Raw genomic sequence first — 25093 nt, 5'->3', positions numbered from 1 at the left:
TGACTATTTCTGATGATGGGTCATTAACCTGTAATGTTAACTTGGTTTTTCTGTCTTCTCAGATGTTGTCTGGTCTGCTGAATGCTTGCATCTTTTATTTCAAATTTCCAGCAACTACAGTGTTTTGTATATTATAAGTGAGCATTTATTGATTAGGATTATATGATATTGTCATTTTTAAAATAAACTTTGTCCATTTCTATTTTTATTACCCAACCTGCGAAATATATTGATTATTAACTCAATGAAATACCTGTTTGTCCTTAACATTACAAATATGTTCTCATTTTGTACTAGTTCCATTAACTTAAGAAGAGGAATGAAAGGTGATTTTAAAAGGGAGAAAATTTCCACAATATGACAGGAATGCTTTCGAAACTGCAGATTGACTTTCAATAAGGATCGTTAAAAGGGAAGTACGGATGACTTGAATCTCTCCAAACTCTCTCTCCATCTCTCTGGGGGGGGGGGGAAAAAAGTAAGTAAAAATCAGTCAGTTCTGTTCTTTTCCCTTGCAAGTCTTAGAAATAATTGTTTGGAAATAATTCTGTGCAACAACATGTGTATAAGCTAGTAAATCAGCTTCTTAAATCTATTGTTCTTAGCACACACCTACTCATGTAATGGTTTTCATGGAATTCTAATACTTTTTTGCTTTTTATTTTCAACAAAGGTAATCAATGTACAAACTAAAATAAGGGTAGATATTATGCAGTGAGTAACATGGGTGTCACTGGCATAGCTAGCATTTATTACCATCTCTAATTGCCTTTTTTTTTAAGCAGATGATGTGAAGCTACCTCCACAGGACATGTTGGTTTGGAATTTCTAGGATTTAGATCCAGGGTCAATGAAGAAGGAGAAACACATGACCTACTCAGGATGGTATGTGACTTAGAAGGAAACTCTGCATGTGGAAGTGTTCTCGTGCTGACACTAACTTGGAAGAATTTCTACAAGGAGACTGTAGTTTACAGGGTGGTGAAGTGGGGGGAGGAAGCAAAGTGCTTGGAAAAACATGGCAAACCAGCCAAGCTTGAGCTCCTCCAGCAGCACAGGGAACATTGCTCTAAAAGAAAATAAAACAGGCCAAAGACCGGGTCATCTGGGGTCTCTAGCCTGCTCCACTGTTTAATAAGGTCAGGGTTGATCCTTCTACTCAAGAGTTCTAAAATCTATGACTTTAATTTGGTCATCCTGTGGGGTAGAAAAACAAATTCTGAGATCTCAACCATTTTTTCCCCTCATTTTAGTTCTAAATGGCCTCAGCCAGAGAATATGCCACAGTGAGGATTATATGAAACAGTACACTTCATTCTGCACAGAATAGTATACAGCACTATTGTAAGCAACACTATTGTTCTGGAAATGTGTATTATGGTACACATGGAAGGGTTTAGGGTGCTATGGTATGCGTGGAGAGGTATGCAGCATTGTGGCACACATGGTATGGTATTCAGCACCTTGGATTTACATTGGAATGATGCACAGCACCATGGTTTGTGTAAAAACTACACAGGAATCTGGTTCATATGAAACATTACATGCCACTGATGTAATATTTTTGATTCTGAAAATTTTCAAAACAATTTGCTTTTTTTAAAAAAAAATTGATTTGTGTAGCAGGGAATTAATGCCCAGGAATGTTTCTATAGGACTCTGGTGCCCTCTTTCCTCCTCAAATCCCACTCTCACCTACTGAAATGCATGATATGCCCCTGACTTTGGGTGGGATGTACAAATCCAGGATGAACCAAGATTAAAATGACCAAAGGCCAACACCAATGTGAGTTTGTTGTGTGTCATTTCCTGAATGCGGTCCTCAGTTAAAATCATGACAGTGAAGTTGGATTGTTTTTAAACTTACTTCAATTGTTGGGACTATCAATCTTCCATTGCAGTCAAATGAATCTATTTGTTTCATATCCTCTTTAGACAAGATGAAATCAAACACCTGTTTTATAAAACACATTTTCTTACATTCCTGTTAGATAATGTCAAGTTCAACATTATTTCAGTCAATATAGTATCTACACTGTCATACATATAAAATAGGAAATATTTCACCTACTGACTGTCAAACTAAATAGTAGTTACTAAATTATAAGTAACCATTGCATCAGTGTATCCATTTTGAAAAATCTACATCATCTGGCAGAGACATGGTCAATCCCAGGTTGAATTTTTGTGTACAGAAACACCATGACCTCCATGTCTGCTTTATTGTTGTCTCTCCCTGCCTAAAACCAGTAAATTCTCACATCTCTGGCTTCTCGTTCGTATGTTTTCACTTTCTACCTCTACCCGAGTTTTGATAGTGAAGAATTGGAGATAAAAGAAGGACATTCTTGAGCACCTTACAGGTTGGTGCATTTAGAAGTTTTATCAGTGTAATTTCGTCTTTATTTTTCCCTCTTTTGACTATTATTTAATACACTTTGTTTTTGTAAACAGTTGCTGGAATCTGAATAATGGAGTCACTTCCATCGATCTCTACCCTTCCCATAACTCTAGTCAGTCATAAACAACATGTGTTGACATTCTCGTATGACCTGCAATTGCATTGAAGCTGTAGTTTCGTTTAGCTGTATCTTGAGAAGGAGGTTGTGCCTTTGGCACAAACTGTTACTTTGTAACAGTTCATCCTACCCCAGTTACTGTCTCAGCCTGACCAATCTTCAGTGCATTCAAAACATTGCTGTTCCTATATCCCAGTTCCATCCACACTTTGTTACCTGTCTGTTAGTCCACCAAGCTTTCATCTACAGTTGAAATTCCTTTGTGCCATTTTGTGAAATTCCTTTTAGCGCTAATTTTTTTCTCCCCAGAAATTATGAATTCCTCTGGCTCCTGGGAATTCCCCTCCCTTTATCCAATCACTTGTGCTGGCAGCAATGCTTTGGAATTACAACCTTAAACTTTTTTAATCTATCCACTTCCTTGAACTATTGCTTTAACTATATTTTTGGTCCTCCATAATGTCTGGGTTTTCATTTTATTATTGATTATGCCTCTTAATGAAGCTTGGGAATTCACTGTTTCTACATTAAAGATTACATTTATATTGTGCCTTAATTAATGTTACACTATAACTTTGCAGACGACAGCACTTGTTGGCAGCATCTCAGATGGTGATGAGGTGGTGTACAGGAGTGAGAGTTCAGCTGGTTGAGTGGTGTCACAACAACAACCTCACACTTAATGTCAGCAAGATCAAGGAATTAATTGTCGACTTCAGGGAGGGGAAGCCACACCAGTCCTCACTGAGGGGTCAGCAGTGGAAAGGGTGAGCAGCTTCAAGTTCCTGGGTGTCAGCATCTGAGGATCTATCTTGGGCCCAACACATTGCTGCAATCATGAAGAAGGCACACCAGCAGCTCTACTACTTTAGGTGTTTGAGGAGATTTGGTATGTCACCAAAGACTCTTGCAAATTTCTACAGATGTACAGTGGAGAGCATCCTGACTGGTTGCATCACTGCCTGGTATGGAGGCTCCAATGCACAGGATCACAAGAGGCTGCAGAGGTTTGTAGACTCAGCCAGCTCCATCACAGGCACAACTGTCCCCACCATCGAGGACATGCTCTCTTCTTGTCACTACTATTGGGGAGGAGGTACTGAAGACCCACTCAATGATTTAGGAACAGCTTCTTCCCCTCTGCCATCAGATTTCTGAACTTGACCGTGGACACTATTTTTTGTATCCCACAAAACAAATTTCACGACATATGAGTCAGTGATAATAAACCTGATTTTGATTATTTATACCATTGTATTATTAAATTCAGAAATACAGATTCCTGAAACTATCCATAGTTTGGAAAAATTACAATATTGACAAGATGACAACTTGTATTTATGTATCATCTCTATTGGAACAAAATTCAAATGTTACCTCAATATTTTCTTTAATCCTGGAAGGTGTGGCACTCTTAGGAATGCACACTATTCCTCTTTGTAATTGCCACCTAGGGACAAAAAAAAAGTGACTAGTTACACAGTCAGCATTAACAGTCTTCTAAGGCCCCTTTAAAATGGGATTGATATCAAGCTAGCAAATAAAAATTGGGTCTATTCTGTATGACATGATGATTTCCTACCTGTGACCTTGCAGAATTTTTTGCCTTAAAGTATAATACTGCATAGAAAGTTTCAAATTTCAAATAATGCTTGTTCTTCAGGACAAATATTACTTTTTCCAACTGAATGAATGGTGGGAATGGAACAATTCAAACAATAGGGGTATGCTGTTACAATGATAACAAAGTAATGTCAGGTTTTGCTGGTCTTAATTACCCACAATTAACATTTGATTCATCAAAAAGTCACTAACCTTAAAACAAATTTGCAAAATAATCATGGAGAAAAATGTGGAGTCATGTATGAAATATCTTTGGAAGAATGTGGATTTGATTCACTTGTTTTAATTAAATTATATGTTCTCTGCAGACTCTTCTAGGGTTGTAGACAACATTAAATCGTGAAGAGTGATGGAAATGATCATAATATACATTTCTCCACCAATTTCAATCCACTGCAATCATTATCCAGCACTTCTTGATGGACATCCAATATAGCATCAAATGGTGCAGTTTAAATCTATACTACATAGCCACTATTCTGAAGAAAAAATGTTCCTCTGGGATATACTCTATTCTTCAGAAGTGCTAATTTTAAATCTGTCCCTTTAGGTTCCAGGCAACAAAAATCAAATTATGTCACCCATACTAATGGACAAAGGGGAACTTATTCAATCATATCCATTCCGGCTGGGAATATTGTTGATACCATATGAAGCCTATTTATAGTTGCTTGGGCACAGAATGCAGAAATGGAATAAAATCATAATGTCTGTAACATTTTACAAAAATTCCTTCTGTGGCAGAAGCAGAGTTTCTTTATGAACATCTCTGACAGTTAATGTAAAAAGCCAGCCTTTGAGCAACACCGTTCAGCTGGTCATCTAGTGAACATATTCATACTTCAGTCAAAGACTACTAACTTTAAAATGTGCTTGACTCTTCCAGCCTGGCGCTTAACAGACATGCTGTGCAGAATTTGAATTCAGTATCTTTTTGGCATTCATTTATTTCAAGTGACTAACACTGGCATTAAAATAATGGTGACTGCACAATCAGTGCTTGATTCAAGGGTACAAAGTTCTTGTGCAATTGTGCACTGAGCAATACACTCAGAAGTCTGGGAAATCCCTGTAACAAATTTTTGAACTGGAGAATGGTGATTCGAGAGGACTTCTCACCATCTGCTGCATGATACTTGATGCTAAATACTTTTAAATCCTGAGCTGAATGATGAAAATTCAAAGTCCTGGGCTACTTTAAGTACAGAGTTCCACATTGAAAAAGTGACCACAATCAAGACACTTGTTTATTTGGGAAAAGTCATGGATGTTGAGTCAAAACATTCAACTAATTCTCAGTAAAGTAATTTCTGGAGACTTTGCAACTGATTCTCAGAGCCCTGGATATTCACTGGTTTGGAAGCAACGACTTCATACTTTTTCTTGGAGGCTGGGAATTAGGGACAGGAGCTGGTTGGTTCTACATTTCATGATCATTCCCTCATCTTTGGCAATACAGATTTAAAATTTGCTAATTGAGAATTGGAATACATTGAGAAACTGGAAGATACTTGGCTTCTGCTTGCCCAGCATTTACTTTCTTAAAGCAGTTCTACTTAGATTTCATCAGATTGGAAAAGATCTTGATACAGTGTTAACACAAAATCATTAGGAATAGAAAGGTACCACTCAACCCACAACTTTACAGATGTACTTATAGTAGCCTTGAATTCATCATCCTGCAACAGATATTAAAATATTTAGGATCAATTGTCACACAGCAGATGGCGAGAGCACTCTTGGCTTTTGGAAGGAGTATCTAATTGGTCCCAACCTCATGCACTTTCCTCCTGCATTTTTTCCCATGTATATATTCAACATACTTTGAAGAATTCCTAATAGATTGGCTTTGACCATGTTTACATCAGTGCACGCCAAATCACAACTCTGAAGATAAGAATATCATCAGCCTGCCTTTAGCAGATTACCCTTGGATGTGATACCATAATAACTTTACTATTGTGTAAAATTACTTGAATAAAGGAAGTTAAGGGAATGAAGACAAATTTCAGCCCAGGTTAATCAGTTATTCTACCAGTCCTCATTTTTAGAATTTGTCCTGTTCCAGGACAGTGAAGTAAGTGGTCTTTGAACTTCACTGTACACCTATTAACTGAATGAATTATTGAGCAGTTTAGTAATGGAATAACTAAATTTGTTATCAAAATAATATCCTTCAGTTTGTAAAGAAGCTATGAAGAAAGAAATAAATACATTTTGTCAGTGAAATATAGTTGTTTTCAGTGTTACTTCACCGTATGATAACTTGGGCTGGAGATTTTCCATATTTCTTTGCTATTTCCAGTATTCTTGGATCTTCCAACAGTTTTGGGTCACCAGGTCTGGCCCAGGGACGGTCAGGCGATCCAAGAGGACTGTATGCTGTAACTATAATCTTTCGTTTTGTGCAGTGGTCCAAAAGTTGATTTTGGATCAGGTAAGGGTGACATTCTACCTGCAGTAGAAAACAGAAACGTTTAGTCCACGATGAGAGAAGCCCAGCATTACATTTTCAACACCATTTGAGCCCTAGATTTTATCCTGAAGCTGCAAGCTCAGATCCAAGTGTAGGGAGTTTAGGGTGCTAATTGAATCAAAATTTCACTAGGATTTTGAATTTTGCTTAACAGAAGAACATCTCCAGTTACTGACAACTTGAACCATGGAATATATGACTTGTGATCAGCAGTGAATCAGTTTAATTAACCAGTATACAAGGATCAAACTGTCAGTTTACAAGTGCTATGAGAAAGGACTGTACAGCCCTCCTAGCTGCACTAAAAAGCCAGGGAATCAAAGTGGAAAGCACTTGAGTAACACCATGATCTCCACAGTTTTAAATTATTCTGTACCATTCAATGCACAGCCAGTTGTGAGCTCCCTTTGTGCTGCCTGCTCAGTATGATTCCTGTGTGTAGTCTGCACCAGTCCTACTGGCTCAGTTGACAGGGGCCTCAGTAATGCACTTCTTAAAGCTGGGTAGTAATGCTAAGACAAGCCTGTACCTCAAACTATGCCTGCCATGATCATTTGGAATTGTGTTTTGTGGTAAATGAAGTCTGATCATGGGACAATTCATGATTAATGTTTCTCCAATTCTGGTGGAAGATGTGCCAGAGAGGAAGTGTCTGTACATATGGGGTTGAGGGGAAGGTGGGCAGTGGCAGGCTCTGTGAAAAGGTAGTCCAAAATACTTGGATGCAGAGCCATAAGAAGGTTAGTGACCTTGTACTGAGCTGTCACCATCAGTGAATGCACCTTCAATTATGCAGCCTACTCGTTGCACCATTTCTCACTTCATCCATCTGGACATACGAAAAATGCGTACGTCTTGCTTAACCTTCGCACAATGCAGCCCTCATTTCAGTCTGTTCACACTGGTAGCTGTTTAACCAGAAAAGCCACATCACTGAAACAGACTGTGTATGCCTTTCGGGAGAAGGCAGCCCACAAATGGATGTGGCAGGAACTACTCGGATGGGAAGTGATGACCCTGCATGAAGGAAGCAGTGTGGGTTGTTATGGAAGGACCATTGCTGAAGCACTGGTCAGCAGCAGGCAGAGCCCACTGTGCATGATGGTATCTCATCTCACATTTCCTCCTCATCCCACAAGATCTTCTGACTTACAGGCAGCAGATGCCATAAGCATACATTTCCTCTTACCCTCCCTTCATGACAATCTTACCCTTCACCCTTTTGTAATGAAGTGGGGAGCTTTACCCTATAGATTGAGTGTGAAGATCATCACTTTGGAGATGGTGGAAAACCCTGGGGAGTCAGGAGATTAATTACAATGTGCCATGAATCAATTTATTTTGCATTGACTTTTATTTTTACTGCGGGGTTGAGAGGATATTGGATCTTGATGACAGGGAAGGTAAAGAGTGTGGTACTGTTGGTGAATGGGAACTAGGTTTGGGGTTAATGGTATTGCACTTGAATGAGTTTATCACATGCAGCCTGGCCAGAATGAGGTGGTCTGGGTTGCTGCGTCCTTCCTTCCCTGCCTCTTCCTCTTCAATGTCCTTCTCACTTCTCTGTTACAAGCTCGACCTGGTGTGCGGCTTCTCTGCTCATTTTCCCAGACATGCTCAGTTCAAACAACAAGACTGGCCATCGTACCCATGCCTCGGTGCAACTGGTTTGTGCATAAGTCAGCAAAGTACCTCAACAGCCACCACAACATTTCCTTCATATTTCTGAAACAGCATCATAAACATAACACAACAGCTAGAATAAATAAGCCAACTAGGCTGTAAATACGATCACTGATGCTTGCTTTGTAAAGAGAGGAGTTTGGCTCAACTGGGGAATTCTAAAACAGCAGCGCTGACTTGAAATCAGTGGTGCATGTTGATTAATGTCTTGATCCACCTGCTCTGCATAATCCTTACATATGTTAAATGCATCCAATATCTATAAATATGGGGTTGATATTTGCCCTGGCTTGGCAGTCTGGAACCACTCTCAAAATAGGAGGTTGGCTATTCAGGCCAGAATTGAGAAGAAATTTCTTCCCCGACAAAGTGGTGAATACTTGGAATTCTCTACTAGGGGCCAAATGGCCCACTTGTACTTCTACTTCTTACGTTTTTAGGATGGCATCTGGTTTGCTTTGCTTAAGTATATACACCTATATGCAACAGATGGCATTTGTGAACTCAAGGTTATTGTGGTATCCAATTATACAGAGACTTCTGGCATATCAGGAAACTCAAACAGATATCTACAAGACATCTTATATTTTTGATAGCCTGATGGTTTATTCCAATTCTTTGTTATTGCTTGACCTTTACATTCAGATAGAGTTGTATGGCAATTTACGATCTTCAATACAAGCTAGTTTCACAATTAAAAAGGTTTCTAAAAGAAAAGAAAAATAGTCAAATATTGTGATGTTGACACTAACCTGATTGACAACTGGTCTGAAGGTTACAACTGATAATAGATCATCTATTTGCCTTGCATTAAAGTTGGATAAGCCGAGTGCCTTGACCAAACCCTTTTCCAATAGTTTTTCCATGGCTTTCCAGGTATCCTTGTAATCAGTATCAGCATAACGCACTGTTCCATCATCATTCTTTGGAATCATAATGTTGCCCCGTCTATAGAGACATAGAAGCATATTATTATCTGCTGGAAGGAGGATTTCTTCTCCACACCGAAACACAAGAGCTTCTGAGTCTCAGCTCTTATTTGCATTTCAGTTCAGCTCATGAATTCATTAGACAAGAGCTGGAAGGAAAAATCCTACTTTATACTGGCTATCTTCTCTCTCCACTCTCAATCCTGATGCAGAGTTTTCACCCAAAACATAGACAATTCCTTCCCGCCCCCACAGATGCTGCTCAACCCACTGAGTTCCTCCAGCAGTTTGTTTTTTTGCTGGACATACTTACCATTTAGTTTGCTTTAATTAGGCTCTGTTACCACAGGATGAAAAAATTGTCTGAAATATTCTTAAAATTTGGAAATACAACCATGAAACAGGAATGAAAAAAAGTTGAATAATGTTATATGAGCACACTGATACTCACTCAAATGCCATCGGCCAGTGCATCAGATACAAATCTAGGTAGTCTAACTGCAAGTCTGCCAATGTTTTACGGCATGCTGGTTCCACGTCATCCGGGTGATGCTTGGTGTTCCAAAGTTTGGATGTAATGAAAATATCTTCCCGCTTGATAGACTATAGAAGGATGACAAGATTTTTTTTTAAAGAACACTGACCAAACTGAAAAAGTTCCTTTCCTTCGAATACCACTAAGTCAAACCAAGCCTGGATCCACACCCTGCAAATATTAACCTGTAACGTTTTTGTTTCTGTCTTTTGTATTCCTACTGTGATACTGAACAAAATTATAAATGATCAAAGTAACACTGGATAAAACCAGCAAGTGCAGTAAGGAACTGGAGTGTGCACTGGAACAGGCATTTGATTTAATCGCTAATCCAACATGCGGAGTGAAAGGAGCATGGAAACAGACCCAGAGAGCAAAGGGAAACAGTCCAAGTGAGTTTAAACAAGCATTTAGTTCAAACAAAGATACAGAGAGTTAAAAACATTCATGCAAGGTAGTTAAAACTATAAGTGACCCAATAACAACAGTATTTTAGGTAAGTTCTTTGTCATAATTAAGAAGACTCAGCGAGCTCCATCACAGGCTCAACTCTCCTCATCATCGAGGACATCTTCAAGAGGTGGTGCCTCAAGGTGGCTGCATCCATCATCAAGGACCCTCACCATCTGGGACATGCCGGCTTCTTGTTACTACCATCAGGGAGGTGGTACAGGAGCCTGAAGACCCACACTCAACGATTCAGAAACAGCTTCTTCCCCTCCACCATCAGATTCCTGAATGGTCCATGAACACTACCTCGTTATTCCTTTTTTTTGCACTATTTATTTTGTAATTTATAGTAATTTTGTCTTTGCACTGTACCGCTGCCACAAAACAACTAATTTCATGTCATATAAGCCAGTGATAATAAACCTGATTAATCTAGAAAGGCAAGGCATCTCAGACCTGTGGAATGCAAATCCTGTGCCATAGTCTTTTATGGATTAGCATATTTCAGAAAGTGGTCACCCACAGCTGGGATGAATAGATGACCACTAGACAGGCAAAAAAGTTCAGGATATATTGTAGTCTCAGTTCTGAATACTAATGGGATGAGAAGTTTCCTCAGGGAGTGCAGCCAGAGCCTAGACAAACCACCAAGTTACTCAGTTCTCCAGAGTTGGAGGAACAAGGTGAATAGAGCAATAGTTATAGAAAATTCTATAGTTAGGAGAGCAGACCTGATTTTAGGAGGGTATGTTGTCTCCCTGGTGCCAGGGACAAGGATATCACTGAGATGGTGCAGGACATTGTGAAAAGGGAGGGTGAACAGCCAAGGGTTGTAGATCATATTGGTGTCAATATGTAGAAAAGAGGTGCAGGAAGCAGATTTTAAGGAGTAGGGAAAGGGATCATTAAGGATTTAGGCAGAGCAGCTAAAGAGGAACTGTACCCATTGGAGGGGACATGAACGAAAGCTAACAGGAGGAATTTTCTTTTAAAGCAGCAAATGATTTATGTCTGGAATGCACTGCCAATGGGGATAGTAGTGGATCTTCACAAGTACCTGAAAGGGAATAACTCTCAAGGCTCTGGGGAGAGCAAGTACAAGTACATGGAGTACAAGTACATGGTTTCCTGAAAGTGGAGTCACAGGAAGACAAGGTGGTGAAGGCAGCTTTTGGCATGCTGGCTTTTGTAAGTCAGGGCATTGAATATAAAAGTTGGGAAGTCATGGTACGGTTGAACAGGACGTTGGCGAGGCCACACTTGGAGTATTGTGTTTGGTTTTGGTCGCCCTGCTATAGGAAAGATGGCATTAAACGAAAAAGTGAAGTAAAGGATGTTGCCAGGACTTGAGGGACTGAGTTATAGGGAGAGGTTGGATAGGCTAGGACTTTACTCCTTGGAGCATAGGAGACTGAGAAGTGGTCTTATAGAGGTGTATAAAGTCATTAGGGGTATAGGTAGGGTGAATGCACTCAGTCTCTTTCCCAGGGTTGGGCAGTCAAGAACTAGAGGGCATAGGTTTCAGGTGAGGGGAAAGGTTTAATAGGAACTTGAGGGGCAGCTTTTGTTTCTACACGAAGGGTGATATATATGTGGGATGAGCACATTTAAAAGAGAGTTGGACAGGTACATGGATTGGAAAGGTTTAGAAGGTTATGGACCAAATGCTGGCAAATGGGACTAGTTTGGATGGGGCATCTTGATTGGCATGAACCAGTTGGGCCGAAGGGCCTGTTTCCACGTTGTATAACTCTATGGCTCTAGGAAAGGGTGGTGACTAGCTGGATAGCTCTTATATAAAACTGGTAAAGACTCAGTGGGTTGCATGGCCCCGTCCTGTGCTGTAACCATTCTACGATTCTGTATGCAAGGCCTGATCAAAGGGTTTCCTTCAAATTCTATTGAGATTAACTCAGTGATAATCAATTTGGGGGGGGGGGATGGTATCTGAGGGGAAAGGGAGGTGAGAAAAATTATCCATCTGAATACACACAACTTTGTATGTGTCATAGCTTCAAAGTAATTTATTTACACATTAAACAGCAAATTTGTTGCTACATCTATCCCTTCCACTCAAGTAAAACAAAGGGATTCCTGATTACTGGGAGGTGCTTAACTGACTGTCAGCTGATTACGTTATTATGATATTGGCAAGAACTGAAGAGTGGGAACTGTAGCATTGACTGATGCCAAGAGCTCAAGCAATGTTTTAAGATCAGGAATGTTGGGATTGATCAATACTCATTGCATTCTGAACAGACAAGGGGCTACAGTTTCAGGCCAAAAGTGATTTGGGCCAAAGTGGATTTAGACTTGGTGGCACAATCCCAATTTGTTCTAAAGTTATTAAGTAGAGATTTTGTTTGCCAGATTAACATTATTTAGTCCCATCTCATAGCAAGGAACTGATGCCAAACCTCAAAAGGTAAAATACAGCAGATGTTGGATATCGGAAATAAAACAAAACAAAAATACTGATTAGGTCAGTCAGCATCTGTGAAGAGAGAAACAATGTTTCATGGACGATCTTGTACTTTGATGAAAGGTTATCAGCCAAAAATGTAAGTGTTTGTCTCTTCATGGATGCTGCCTGCCTTTCTGAGACCAAACTCTCATTTGTGGTCTGTACTTTCCTCTATGTAAAGGACAAATGCTGTTGAATGATTCTGATCAGGACATATTAAAATCTTAGTCAAACTTGGCAGTAAATGAGGTTGTGTCCAATGTGACACCAAAGATGCATGACATTTTACAGCAATGCTTAAAATATACTGCTGGAAGCATTTATCATTGGAGCCATAAAATGTACCGTATGAATCTAATGATCTGGGCTATGGACTAAACTGGATTGAGGAATTGATTTATGCATTGTGTAGGCAACTTCCAGGGCACTGAACAGTATCATAGAGTCACAGAGAATCAGATTCATGTAGCGCAGAAGCTGAGCCCTTCGACCCACCATAGTAATCCTGTTTATCAGCATTTGTTGGTAGTCTACAATTCCTTGGCGATTTAAGTGCTTGTCCAGCTGCTTTCTAAATGTTGTGAGAGTACCTGCCTTCACCACCTTCTTAGGCAGTCCATTCCAGATTGCAACCACCCTTTGGGTGAAAAAACTCTTTCTCAGATCTCCTGTAAACATCTTACTTCTCATGTTAAACCTTTGCCCTCTGCTCTTAGACATCTCTGCCATGGGAAAAAGTTTCTTACTATTAATGCCTCTTATAATTTTGTAGGCCTCAGTCAGGTCCCCCTTCAGCTCCTCTGCTCCAAGGAAAACAAACCCAGCGTATTGAATCTCTCCTCATTACTGAAACATTCCATCTCAGGCAAAACCCAGGTGCATCTCCTCTGCACCCTCTCTAGTGCAACCATGTCCTTCCTGTAGTGTGGCAAACAGAACTGTACATAACACTCCAGCTGTGGCCAAAGCAATGTTTTATAAAGTTGTCTCAGGCAAAACCCAGGTGCATCTCCTCTGCACCCTCTCTAGTGCAACCATGTCCTTCCTGTAGTGTGGCAAACAGAACTGTACATAACACTCCAGCTGTGGCCAAAGCAATGTTTTATAAAGTTGTACCAAGCCCTCTTTGCTCTTATACTCTTATGTCCTGGCCAGAGAAGGCAAGCATCCTACATGCCTTCTTTACCACCTATCTATTTGCGCTGCCATCTTCAGGGATCCTTAGATGTATACCAAGGTCCCTGTGTACCTCAATGTTCCCTAGGACCCAACCATTCATGGTGTACGTCTTATCCTTATTAGAACTCCCATAATGCATAACCTTGCACTTATTGAGATTGTTCCATCTGCCATTGTGCTGCCCAATTGACCAGATAATCAACATCATTCTCCTCACTATCAACAACCACCAATTTTCATGTAATAAAGTCATTGAGATATACACCACAGAAACAGGCCCTGCGGCCCAAGTCTGTGCTGACTAGCAACCACCCATTTACACTTACATTAATCTCGTTGTTCTATTCTCTCCACGTTTCATCAACTACCACTCACCTACACAGTAGGGGCAATTTACAGTGGCCAATTAATCTACCAACCTGCATGTCTTTTGGATGTGGAAGGAAACTGCAGCACCTGGAGGAAATGCACATGGTCACAAGGAGAACGTGCAAGCTCCACATAGCACTGGAGGTCAGGATTGAGCCCGAGTCATTGAAACTGTGAGGGAATGGCTCTACTAGCTGTGTCACTGTGTTATCTACAAATTTGCTAATCATATCTCTAGCATTCACATCTAAATCATTAATGTATATAACAAACAAGGGTTCCAGCACTGTACTCTACGGTACACTGCTGGCCACAGGCTTCCAATCACAATCACCCTCTACCACCCTCTGCCTCCTATTACCAAGCCAACTTTGGATCCAATTTGCCATCTTGCCTTGGATCCCATGGCTCTAATCTTTAGTATCAGACCTTGTCAAAAGTCTCTCTGAAGTCACTGTAAACTACATCAACTGCATTGCCTTCATCAATATATTTAGTTATCCTGTCTGACTCTTAATTGAGTTTTTTTGATCTTTAAAAAGAAACTCAATTAAATTAGTCAGACAAGATCTCCCACCAACATTTTTGTGGTGATTATCCCTGTCTTTCCAATCTTCCCTGTAGATTTAGCTTGCCCCTCAGAATATTTTTTCCCTAAAACTGAATTAGACAAACTAGCCTATAATTACCCGCATAATCCTGCTCCTCTTTTTGAATAAAGGACCACATTTGCCGTTTTCGTGGCAAGCAAAGGTTCAAATATCTCCATCAGGGCCCCAGCAATTTCCGCCCTCGCCTCCCATAGTAGTCTGCGATACATCTCATCAGGTCCTGGAGATTTAGCCACCTTTATGCCCGCTAAGACATCTAATACAACCTCTACTTTAAGTGTTCTAGAAATGTACCATCTCAATTGAAATCTCTAACTACAATGTCCTTAATGAATACAGATGAACAGTATTCATTTAAGACTTCCCCCATTGCCTCCATACACAGTTTGCTCCTTTGGAGACTAATGGGCCCCACTCTTCCCTGGTTATCCTCTTGCTCTTAAAATACATTAAATGCCTTGGGATTTTCCTTCACCTTATCTGCTAGTGATGTTTCGTAGCTTCTCTGTGCCCTCCTAATTTCATTTTTACACCTACACTCCCATTTACAATGGTCTAGATGTACCATGTGCTTCCTTTATTTTAAATCAAAACCTCAGTATCTCTTGGTCTCCAGGGTTCCCTGAACTTGCTGTCCTTACCTTTCATTCTTATGGGAACACATTGGTCCTGAACTCTATTTCATTTTTAACGTTTTGTAAGCCATCAAAGTACAATAACAGCCATCAAATGATTAATTTCAGTAAACAAACTCAGTTTGAATTGCACTGTAATGCAGAAGTAGGAGAATTGAGTCCAACTGTGAATATGAACAGTCACTCGAATGAACACTCAGCACTTTTAGGTTACATAGAAATATTGAGTTCCATGAGAGTTGACACCGCCTCACATCACTACATACCAAGATCAAAATAGTCATGGATACATTGCCTCTCACATGGTTTTTCCAGAAGGTGAATCCCCAAAATCTGGCTTATACCATCAGTATTTGAAACATACTATCCAAAGGGTACAGTTACATTATGTGCTAATTATATGGGAGGAGCGCTTATTCACAACTTCAATATACAGACTTTGTCAATGTGTCAGAGTGAAGTGAAATCTTTAAGTCTTTACTGAATGCTTAACGATGAATAAAGAATCATTGCCTTAAAGATGAAGTGTCAAACAAGCTTGAAATTGGAAAGTATAGATTAAAAAGTTTTCAGCATCAAATTATGAGCTAAAACAGAATCTTTAAATTTGAAATTCAATTCTCAACAATCACTGTTTCATTTGGAGATTATAATCTCCAATATTCATTTGGAGATTAACCACAGCAATTTAAATAAAATTTACACACAGTGGCTTTTAATTACAATCAATATTAAATATGAAAAAACTAACATGGGTAAAGATCAAATATTTGGCTTCCCTTAAACAATTTCCTCTTCTGGCTGCCTGAAAATAGATAAAATCTATGAGCCAAATCTAGGCTGGAGCCATTGCCATTTTATTATGGACAGCATTGTAGCCAAGGCCAATTCTGTCCTCAGCTGGCACTCCACTGGAGCAGATGATTTGGAGTGAAAACCTTGGCTGGATTTTCCACTTCTAAATCCAAAGAGTTTAAATAGCTAATTTAGAATACTGCTGCCACTAAATCAACAAGGGCTCTTTTTCCAGCCAGATATCAGACACGTTTGATGATTTGATCAGACGTACAAAGCCACTCCAGATTCCAGGTGAATAAATTTCATGGTCAAAGGCCACATTCACAATTCAAAACATATTTCTTTCTTAACTGAATATTAAAGGTCCAAATTACACAAACTTTGATATTGCTTCCAATAAAACTACAAACACTGCAACATCCTTACTTTACTGATTTGTATTTTTTCATAGAGAACTTCTCCAATTTCATGCTCATTGCTGTAGCCAGAAGCACAGTCTATGTGCTGGTATCCTATTTCAAGAGCATAGCTGACTGCTGTTTTCACCTGCAGAAAGCAAAAAAAGACCGTTGAAAACGTCAGTAAGGTTCAGACTCTGTTGACAGACTTTTGCTCATATTCTCATATTTTCTTATGGCATAGAAAGAGACCATTTGGCCCATTGAGCATGCTGGCTCTCACAGCAATCCCTGCAGTCTCATTCTCCCCTTTATTTCTCGGTAAATTACTCCATCTCACATGCAAATCAATTCCTTCTGATACTCCTCTCACTCACTTACACTAGGGGTAATTTACAGTAGTCAATTAGATATCTCTATTAGTCACATGTACATCAAAACACACAGTGAAATGCATCTTTTGCATCAAGTCTTCATGGGGCAGCCCACAAGTGTCGCCACGCTTCCGGCGCCAACATAGCATGCCCACAACTTCCTAACTCGTATGTTTTTGGAATGTGGGAGGAAACCAAAGCACCTGGAGGAAACCCACGCAGATATGGGGAGAACGTACAAGCTCCTTACAGACAGTGGCCGGAATTGAACCTGGGTCACTGGCGCTATAAAGCGTTACGCTAACCACTACACTACCGTGCCTGCCTCCTAACCATCAGCATGTCTCTGGGACATGGGAGGGAACTGAAGCACATGTGGGAAATCCAGTCATAGGGAGAATGTGCAAACTCCACACAGACAGCACTGGCGGTCAGGATCACAGCCAGTTGCTGGAGACACGAGTAAGCAGCACAGTGCCATTGCTTTAAGTTCCTAGGTGGAAACATCACCAACAATTTGTCCTGGTCCAGCCACGTGGACACTATGGCCAAGAAAGCACACCAATGCCTCTACCTCCTCAGAAGGCTAAGGAAATTTGGCATAGCCCTGATGACCCTCACCAATAGATGCACCATAGAAAGCATCCTATCCACATGCATCACAGCTTGGTATGGCAACTGCTCTGTCAGTGACCACAAGAAATTGCAGGGAGTTGTGAACAAAGCTCAGTCCATCATAAAAATCACCCTCCCCTCTATTGACTCAGTCTACACTTCCCACTGACTTGGGAAAGCAGTCAACATAATCAAGGACCCCTCCCACCTTGGTCATTCTCTCTTTACCCCCCTCCCATCGGGCAGAAGATACAAAATCTTGAGAACACATACCACCAGGCTCAAAGACAGTTTCTATCCCACTGTTTATGAGACCTTTGAATAGACCTCTTATATGATAAGGATGAACTCTTGATCTCCCAATCAACCTAATTATGTCCCTTGCACTTTATTTGTCTACCTGCACTGCACTTTCTCTGTAACTGTAACACTGTATTCTGCATTCTGTTTTTTCCTTTCCTTTCGTATTATCTCCATGTACTTATGTATGGAATGATCTGCCATTCAAACAAAAGCTTTTACTGTATCTTGGTACATGTGACAATAATCAAATAATTACCAGTATGTATAGTTTTTAAAGACCGATCTGAAAACAGTAAAACATTCAAAATGCAAAGGATTAGGAAGTCTCTGCAGATAAATCTTGAATCCAACTAAGATTAATGGAAAGAAGTTCTTCTCTGTTGACCAAAGGGATTCCAAATTGAATCAGTTTGGGCATCCTTATCTGCATTAATCAAGGCAAAAGTCTTCAAAATGTAAAAATCAGCATTAGTCTCTCAAAAGAGCTTATGTAAAATGTGGAAAATCCTAATATGAAGTTTGGAGTTGGGCCATAGGTTGGTTCAGAGTACTGGGAACTTTATTCAGAATTTAAATGGTCCTCTAAGTGATTTTGGGAAGTTCAATGCCATGCCAGTCTTAACTGTCACTCTGGCATCTTTCAACTTAATAAGTATCAATGAATGTAATTTAATATTCAAAGTATTAAAAGATAAATAATTGACTATTAAGAGTACTACAAAATTAAGACCCTTACCTGGCCAGGTGAACTCTTCCACGTTCCCAATCCAACTAATGGCATTTTCTGGCCTGTTGCAAGAGTTACATAGCTGAGACTCATGTTTAATTCACCTTGTAGAATAATGAGCTAATGTGGAAATACAACCTGTGTAGAGTCATAAAAATATAAAATACACACCTGTAAGTACCAAATGATTAGAAATTACCAATAAACCATAATGTCTAATAGTCTGAAAGTGGAATCTGAATTAATTTTAATCAACAACAATCCCCACCCTCCCACCAATGGGAAGTATTTGCCTTTGATCCATTGTTTCCAATGGCAATGATATAAAAATATCTTTTTCCTGACATTGGTGCAAATCACAATCCCACTGATCTGGAACACTAAATCTGACTCACTGAATATTTCCAGCATGTTCCGTTTTACTTCAGATTTCTGGTATTTACAGTTTTTCCCTTTAGTATACATTAGTGTCCCAAATTAAATTCAGTTTTTCAGATGTTCTCGATAATGAAGGATAAATTCAGTGCCTTATGCTCTCAGCAAAGAATCTGTGTAGGTTGGAGATAGAAATAGCCTGTAGTTCTGCTTCTTGGCTCCTTCCTTTAGGGTGTAGTGGCTATATTTTGAGTCCAATGTTGGGGTCTTCTCCAAGCATCCCAGCACTGAGGCACTAATTAAACTCATTGGGCAGGCCATGAGATATGCATGCCGGACACCAGACTCCTGAACTGATGTGGTCTCACCAATGCTCCACATAACTGAAGCATAATTTCCCTACTTTAGCTTTCCTAATTACTTGCTGTTACTGCATACAGGTAGTCGCCAGGTTATGACAGGGTTCCACTCCTGAGAACTGTTCATAAGTCGGAAGTGAACAAAAATAGTGTATGGGAGGGAATCACAGGAACAGCTGGGATGGGAGAATGAGCAGGCATGGGAAGAGTGGCCGCCAGTCACCCTCACTGACTCAGTGAGAGAGCGAGTTCAGCTCTGGTCAGCTTGACCCAGCCCCCAACTGTTGCAGCTCAGGGAAGAGAAGTGCCACGTTCCCACCTGGCAGAAGATGCCTGCAGCTCTGCAGCAGCTGGCAAATCCATCCTGCTGGTCTCCCAAACACTTGTCCATATGCACAGACTGCCCACAGGTCAGGCGTTCGTAACCTAGGGAGGACCTGTACTAGCCATTTGTGAATCATGCACTTTGACACCTAGATCCCTCTGTAACCCCTTCAATATTTAGACAATATGCTTTTTAATATTTTTCTGCCAAAATTGACAATTCCACATTATACTTCACTGTGCCAGGTCTTTGCCTACTTGCTTAACCTATTTATACTTCCTTGCAGCCTCTTTATGTCCTCTTTACAACTTGCTTTCCCATCTACCTCTGTATCATCAGCAAATTTAGCAATCATATATTCAGTGCCTTCATTGCAAATCATGTATACAAATTATGAAATGTCAAAGCGCCCACATCAATTCATGTGGCACACCACGGTTACATTTTGCCAACCAGAAAAAGACCCATTCCTGCCTACTGTCTGTTTCCTGTTAGCCAGTGAATCCTGTTATCCATGAGCTGCAGGATTTCTGTGTTAATCGTAGTCTATACAACACTATTCATAAGGATACTGAAAGATCATCATCTACTTGACTTTCCAAGTTGTGGATCAATTCTGGACAAGCCTGGGTGGGGATGGGGTGGAAGCAATGAAAAACTAAACAAGCACAGAAAGAAAAAGTGGGGAAAATAAAATGCACGTATAAATGCATAAGGGGATGGTTATGTTTGGCCCATTCTTGAACAAATTCAATTGACTGGCTTGTTTGGGAGGTCAAGGCAGAAGGAGGATAGTTGGTTTCCTTCCCCCAAAGTTGCACTGTAGCATGACATCAGCTGTTATGGTTGGCCAGTGGACTAAAACCAGTGGACAGGGAGCAAACAATTCACATTTCATTGTTACAAATCTGCCCAAAATAGCTGGCTGAAGCTCATCATGTAATGCTGAATTGCATTTTTTGAGAAAAGAACCAGTTTCCACGGTGATCTTTGCTACTTTATGGAAATTAACCAACTGTACTTCAGAACTAATGTGAGAAATTTATATGCTTGGTGTACAATAAATTCTTCTCAGCAATAAGATTTATTTGTGCATGATTAAAATGATGGTCTAAAGGTCATAAATTTACAAAATAAGAAGTATAAAATTATATATTTTTCATGCATGTTTTGTGCTGAAGAGATGTAGCTTTCTTCTATTTACCCTGGCTAAACCAGTCATAATCTTGTAAATTTCAAACAAATCTCTGCTCAGTCTTCTATGCTCCAGGGAAAACAACCATTTACGAACAACAGAACAGGTCTCAATCATCTGGCTGATCAAGTGCCCCTGCATTCAAGGCCTATGCCATTAGCAAACTGCCTACGCACAGCAGAATTCTGCTTTGAGGACTGACTAACGTCATTGCACATACCCAGCCGTCTCTGTAACTGGGTTTTAGATAAAGCTTCCTTACATTGCACATAAAATTATTGTGCTGTACAGAAGAATTTCTAGGTCATAGGCTTTTTAAATAATTAAGTGGATTTTCAATTTTATAGAAGATTATCATATCACACACAAGTTCCTCAAAGCACTTGGTAAAGAACTAAAAGCTTTGAGATGAGGTAATTGTTAGGAACAACATATTGCATTCACATAGAATCATAAAATTGTTATGGTACAGAAGGCAGCCATTTGGCCCATCAGGTCTGTCCTGATTCCTAGTAAAGTCATCCTGTTAGTTCCACTCCTTTGCTTTTTCCTCTCATCTCTGAAAGTTATTCTCTCTTTGGAAGGCATTAATCAATTCTGTTTCCATCATCCTTGTGTATTACTACCCACTGTGTAAAAAATATATTATTTCCCCTCAGATCCCCCTTATGTTTTCTGCTCAAAATTTTAAATCCATATCCTCTGGTCCTTGAACCATCTGCAAATGTGAACAACTTTTCTATTAATTCTAGCTAAATTAGTTGTGTCCACTTCTATCAAAGTTCTCTTCAACCTTCTAAGATCCAAGGAAAACAACCTTAAATTCTCCAGTAGCCACAAGGCTAAAATTGCTATCCCTGGAACCATTCTAGTAAATCCCACAGCACAAGATGTCCCAAGACATTTCACAGGACTGATTATCAAACTTAATTTGACAGCTAATGACACAGTGATACTATGGCAGATCACCAAGAGCACGATTAAAAGAAAGCTTATATGAAGTATTTGAGGACAGTGAAGTGGGAAAGTTTCGGGAGGGAATCTCAGAGCTTAAGGTCTATGTGGCTGAAGGGATGGAAATCAGAATGACACAAAAGAGCAGAAACGGAATGGTGCAGACAACTCTTAGAGTTGCTATAGCAATGGCGAGGGACAAGGCTTTGGACAGATTTGAAAACAAGCTTTAGAATTTTAAATAGCCTAAACTGAGTCATTTTCCACAAATCAAAGATTCCATAAAAAGCAGGGAGATGACTGATTAGTTAAAATAATATTGCTAGTGATGGCTGAACAAAGAAAGTTGGTTAACACCTAGGACATTGTGCTCTTCTTCAAATAATGCCACCTCTGCTTTCACATCCATCTATGTTACTGGATGGACGTGACAGTCTTTAGCTTAACAATGACATCCTAAATAATGCATCTTTAACTACACAATTTGCATAGTGCATTCAAGCGTCAGCCTTTATGTGGCAAGTCCTGGAATTCGACACGCTCCCAGGATCCTTGTCTTTCACAGGACTTAACTGACGAAGGATAAAGGATGGAAAACTTAAAGATGGCTTTGTTCTGTCACTTGTCATGCTTGTGTTAAAAATGGCTCAAGAAGAAATACACGTCGGCCAGGTTAGAACCTCAAAGTGAGTGCTGAAATTTTCTATGTAGTTTGAATAAGCTTCATGCCCATTTTGATCGTTTCACAGATGGATTATCAAGGGTTACATTACTTTTAGCCTGAAAAGCTTATTTCTTAATGTCAGGAGACTGCGCTGATTAGGAAGTGAGATGGTGGAGACAGCAGGGAGACACAGATATTGGCAGAGTAATGGAGAGTGAACAAATTTATCAACCAAAGGTTGATCATTTCACTTTTTCCCCTTTGATATGTCATTTGGCTTCTTTAATTATGTTTTTGGTCTGATTTTTAGTGACGTTCACACACTTTGGATATAGATGGTTGGAAAGGGAGGGATTCTATTGTTGGAAATGTTTCTGATGATGTAAAGGTACTTGGAAAATGCAGTGGCATATGTAATGAAACAGTTGTTCACTGCTGAAAAGTCTCCAAGGTTTAAAGTTTCCTATATATGTTTCAGCTGCTGGAAATGCGTCTATGATGCTGTTGGCCAAAAGCCAGTTAAGGTCATTAGTTGGTGCATGGACCCAATTAAAGAAGTGTAGATTAGTTTCCTCACAAGTCTGGCATACGTATAGTTTGATGCAAGCTGTTGCTCACAGGACAAAGCATTCATGAAACCTTGCTCAACCCGTTGAACCATATGTTGTGTAATCTTCTGAAGCTATTATTATCCTGTTGTACGTGAAATGACTTAAATAAGGGGCAGAGGTAAGCAGGGATCAGATTCATATTACAATATTACCCCAGAGAGAGGATGCACATGGCCACACTTCCATAGCAAAGATTGCATCCTTGAAGTTTGAGGTTTTCCATTAAAAGCAATCACTGAGAATTGTGAAATGTTGACTTTGGAACAAAACCAAAATATGCCGGAAAAACTCAGGTCAGCCAGCATCTGTGGAAAGGGAAAGAGTCAACATTTTGGGGCTGCAACACTTTATCAGAACTCATTCAGAATTTGCATACCCAAAACATTGGTTATTCCTCTTTCGTGTGATGCTGCCAGACCTGTTGAGTTTTTTCAGCATTTTCTGTTTGTTTCAGATTTCCAGCACCTGCAGTTTTTCTTGGATTTTCATTTACTGTTGATTTTGGAATCTCTCCAGTAATTGCGATGATAATAATTGTGACTGTTATTCTGTACTTTCATTTTCATGCTATTACCTCCAATCACTTGGTGGGTATCAAACGAAAAGCTAAGTGTTATCCAACTGCCTAGAGACATTGATTTAAAGTGCTGCTGAGTGCAGAAAATATCCCAATGCATTTTGTCCAAGCAGCAGCTAGTCAGATGGGCAGTCAGAAATAGATTCGAACTGTGATCCAAGAGATATCGGTGTCCTACACGGTGCAACAGAGTTATCTCAGGAATAAAGTATTCAAATAATAATCATTTCAGATGATTTGAGATGTAAAATAGATTCTTAATTAGTGCAAAGTCCATGGAGATATTCATTCTTAGCCGTATTTTCCCAACTATGTTTGAACAACTGTGATTGACTATAAAATTTACTTTGGATACTTTAAGACTACAGAACAAAAAAAACCCTGCTCCTAAATCAGCACATGATAAAACCAGGCAAACAAATGCTTCTTCAGTATCAGAGAAAGAACTCTTGGTCTATTTAAAAAAAAACATACAGTGCCCTTTACATCAACAACCTTAACAAAGTCCTTAAGAAGCAAGATTATAGCAGTAGGATGGGCAATTCATAACATTATCTTCGAGATGTTTCAAACATTTAACAAAGGAAAGCTGAATATGGATTTGATGTTTCAAACCTTGAGTTTTTTTACGATCAATTCCTAACAAATCAGCTTAATAACCTTAGTAGTTAGAAAGCAGCTTTTTAACAACCAGTTCTTTATACTCTAGTACCAGAAACAATGCATTTCTAACAACTGACACTATTGATAATTTTTATAAATAATCTGCTCTATGTACTTTCCTAACAAGTACTTACTTATTGTTGAGAAAATGTTGAAGGCATCTATTAGATGGGTTTTCTACTATTCACAATTGTCAGCTGCTCTGGCTGATTACCTGCCTCTGCTCAAAGGTTCTATCCTTTGGTAAATAACTGTTAACCATTAATTAAACCTGTTAGTTGGAAAAAATAACAAAATTAGTAAAAAGGTTAAAGTTTAAACCTAATCATCCTAGACCATACTTGCAATAAGCCTACCAGCTGGTTCATGGCAGAGCAGGCAGCTCCTATTGTTAAGTTGGAAGCTGCCAGCCCAATTATCTGTATAATGAAAAATAGGAAGTTCTCCCTATTTCATGGAATGCTACATTTTAACATTCAGGCACATTTTGGTGGTCAGTTTAACTTTGTTTACCACTGCCCTGAGTTCTCCATGGAATTCAAGTCTTCATGCCTAGAATAAACAATCTGGCTTTTGTTAGATGGCAGGGCTGGGGTTGGGTGGAGGTTACAATCATCATCACCGGTTCAATTATTTGCTTGGCCTCAACATTTTTTTAAAACTTTATTCATTCCTGGAATGT

At 39.6% G+C, this 25093-nt stretch overlaps 1 protein-coding gene across 1 annotated transcript; it reads right to left on the bottom strand.

The window, feature by feature from the left end:
* On the bottom strand, positions 1–24607 carry akr1a1a (aldo-keto reductase family 1, member A1a (aldehyde reductase)). Its single transcript, XM_052010605.1, has 9 exons — positions 24546–24607; positions 18698–18826; positions 16698–16817; positions 9682–9833; positions 9054–9249; positions 6398–6597; positions 3897–3969; positions 1868–1954; positions 1–458 (listed from the first exon to the last, which is right to left on the bottom strand). Exons 2-9 carry the CDS (start codon positions 18779–18781, stop codon positions 393–395), a joined length of 978 nt encoding a protein of 325 aa, XP_051866565.1. The 5' UTR covers positions 18782–18826; positions 24546–24607; the 3' UTR covers positions 1–392.
* Between the last annotated feature and the right edge of the window lie 486 nt (positions 24608–25093).

Source organism: Pristis pectinata, chromosome 2 (genome assembly GCF_009764475.1).
Source record: "Pristis pectinata isolate sPriPec2 chromosome 2, sPriPec2.1.pri, whole genome shotgun sequence".
In the NCBI taxonomy this organism is placed as follows: Eukaryota; Metazoa; Chordata; class Chondrichthyes; order Rhinopristiformes; family Pristidae; genus Pristis; species Pristis pectinata.
This window is presented reverse-complemented; position numbering and strand designations above follow the sequence as displayed.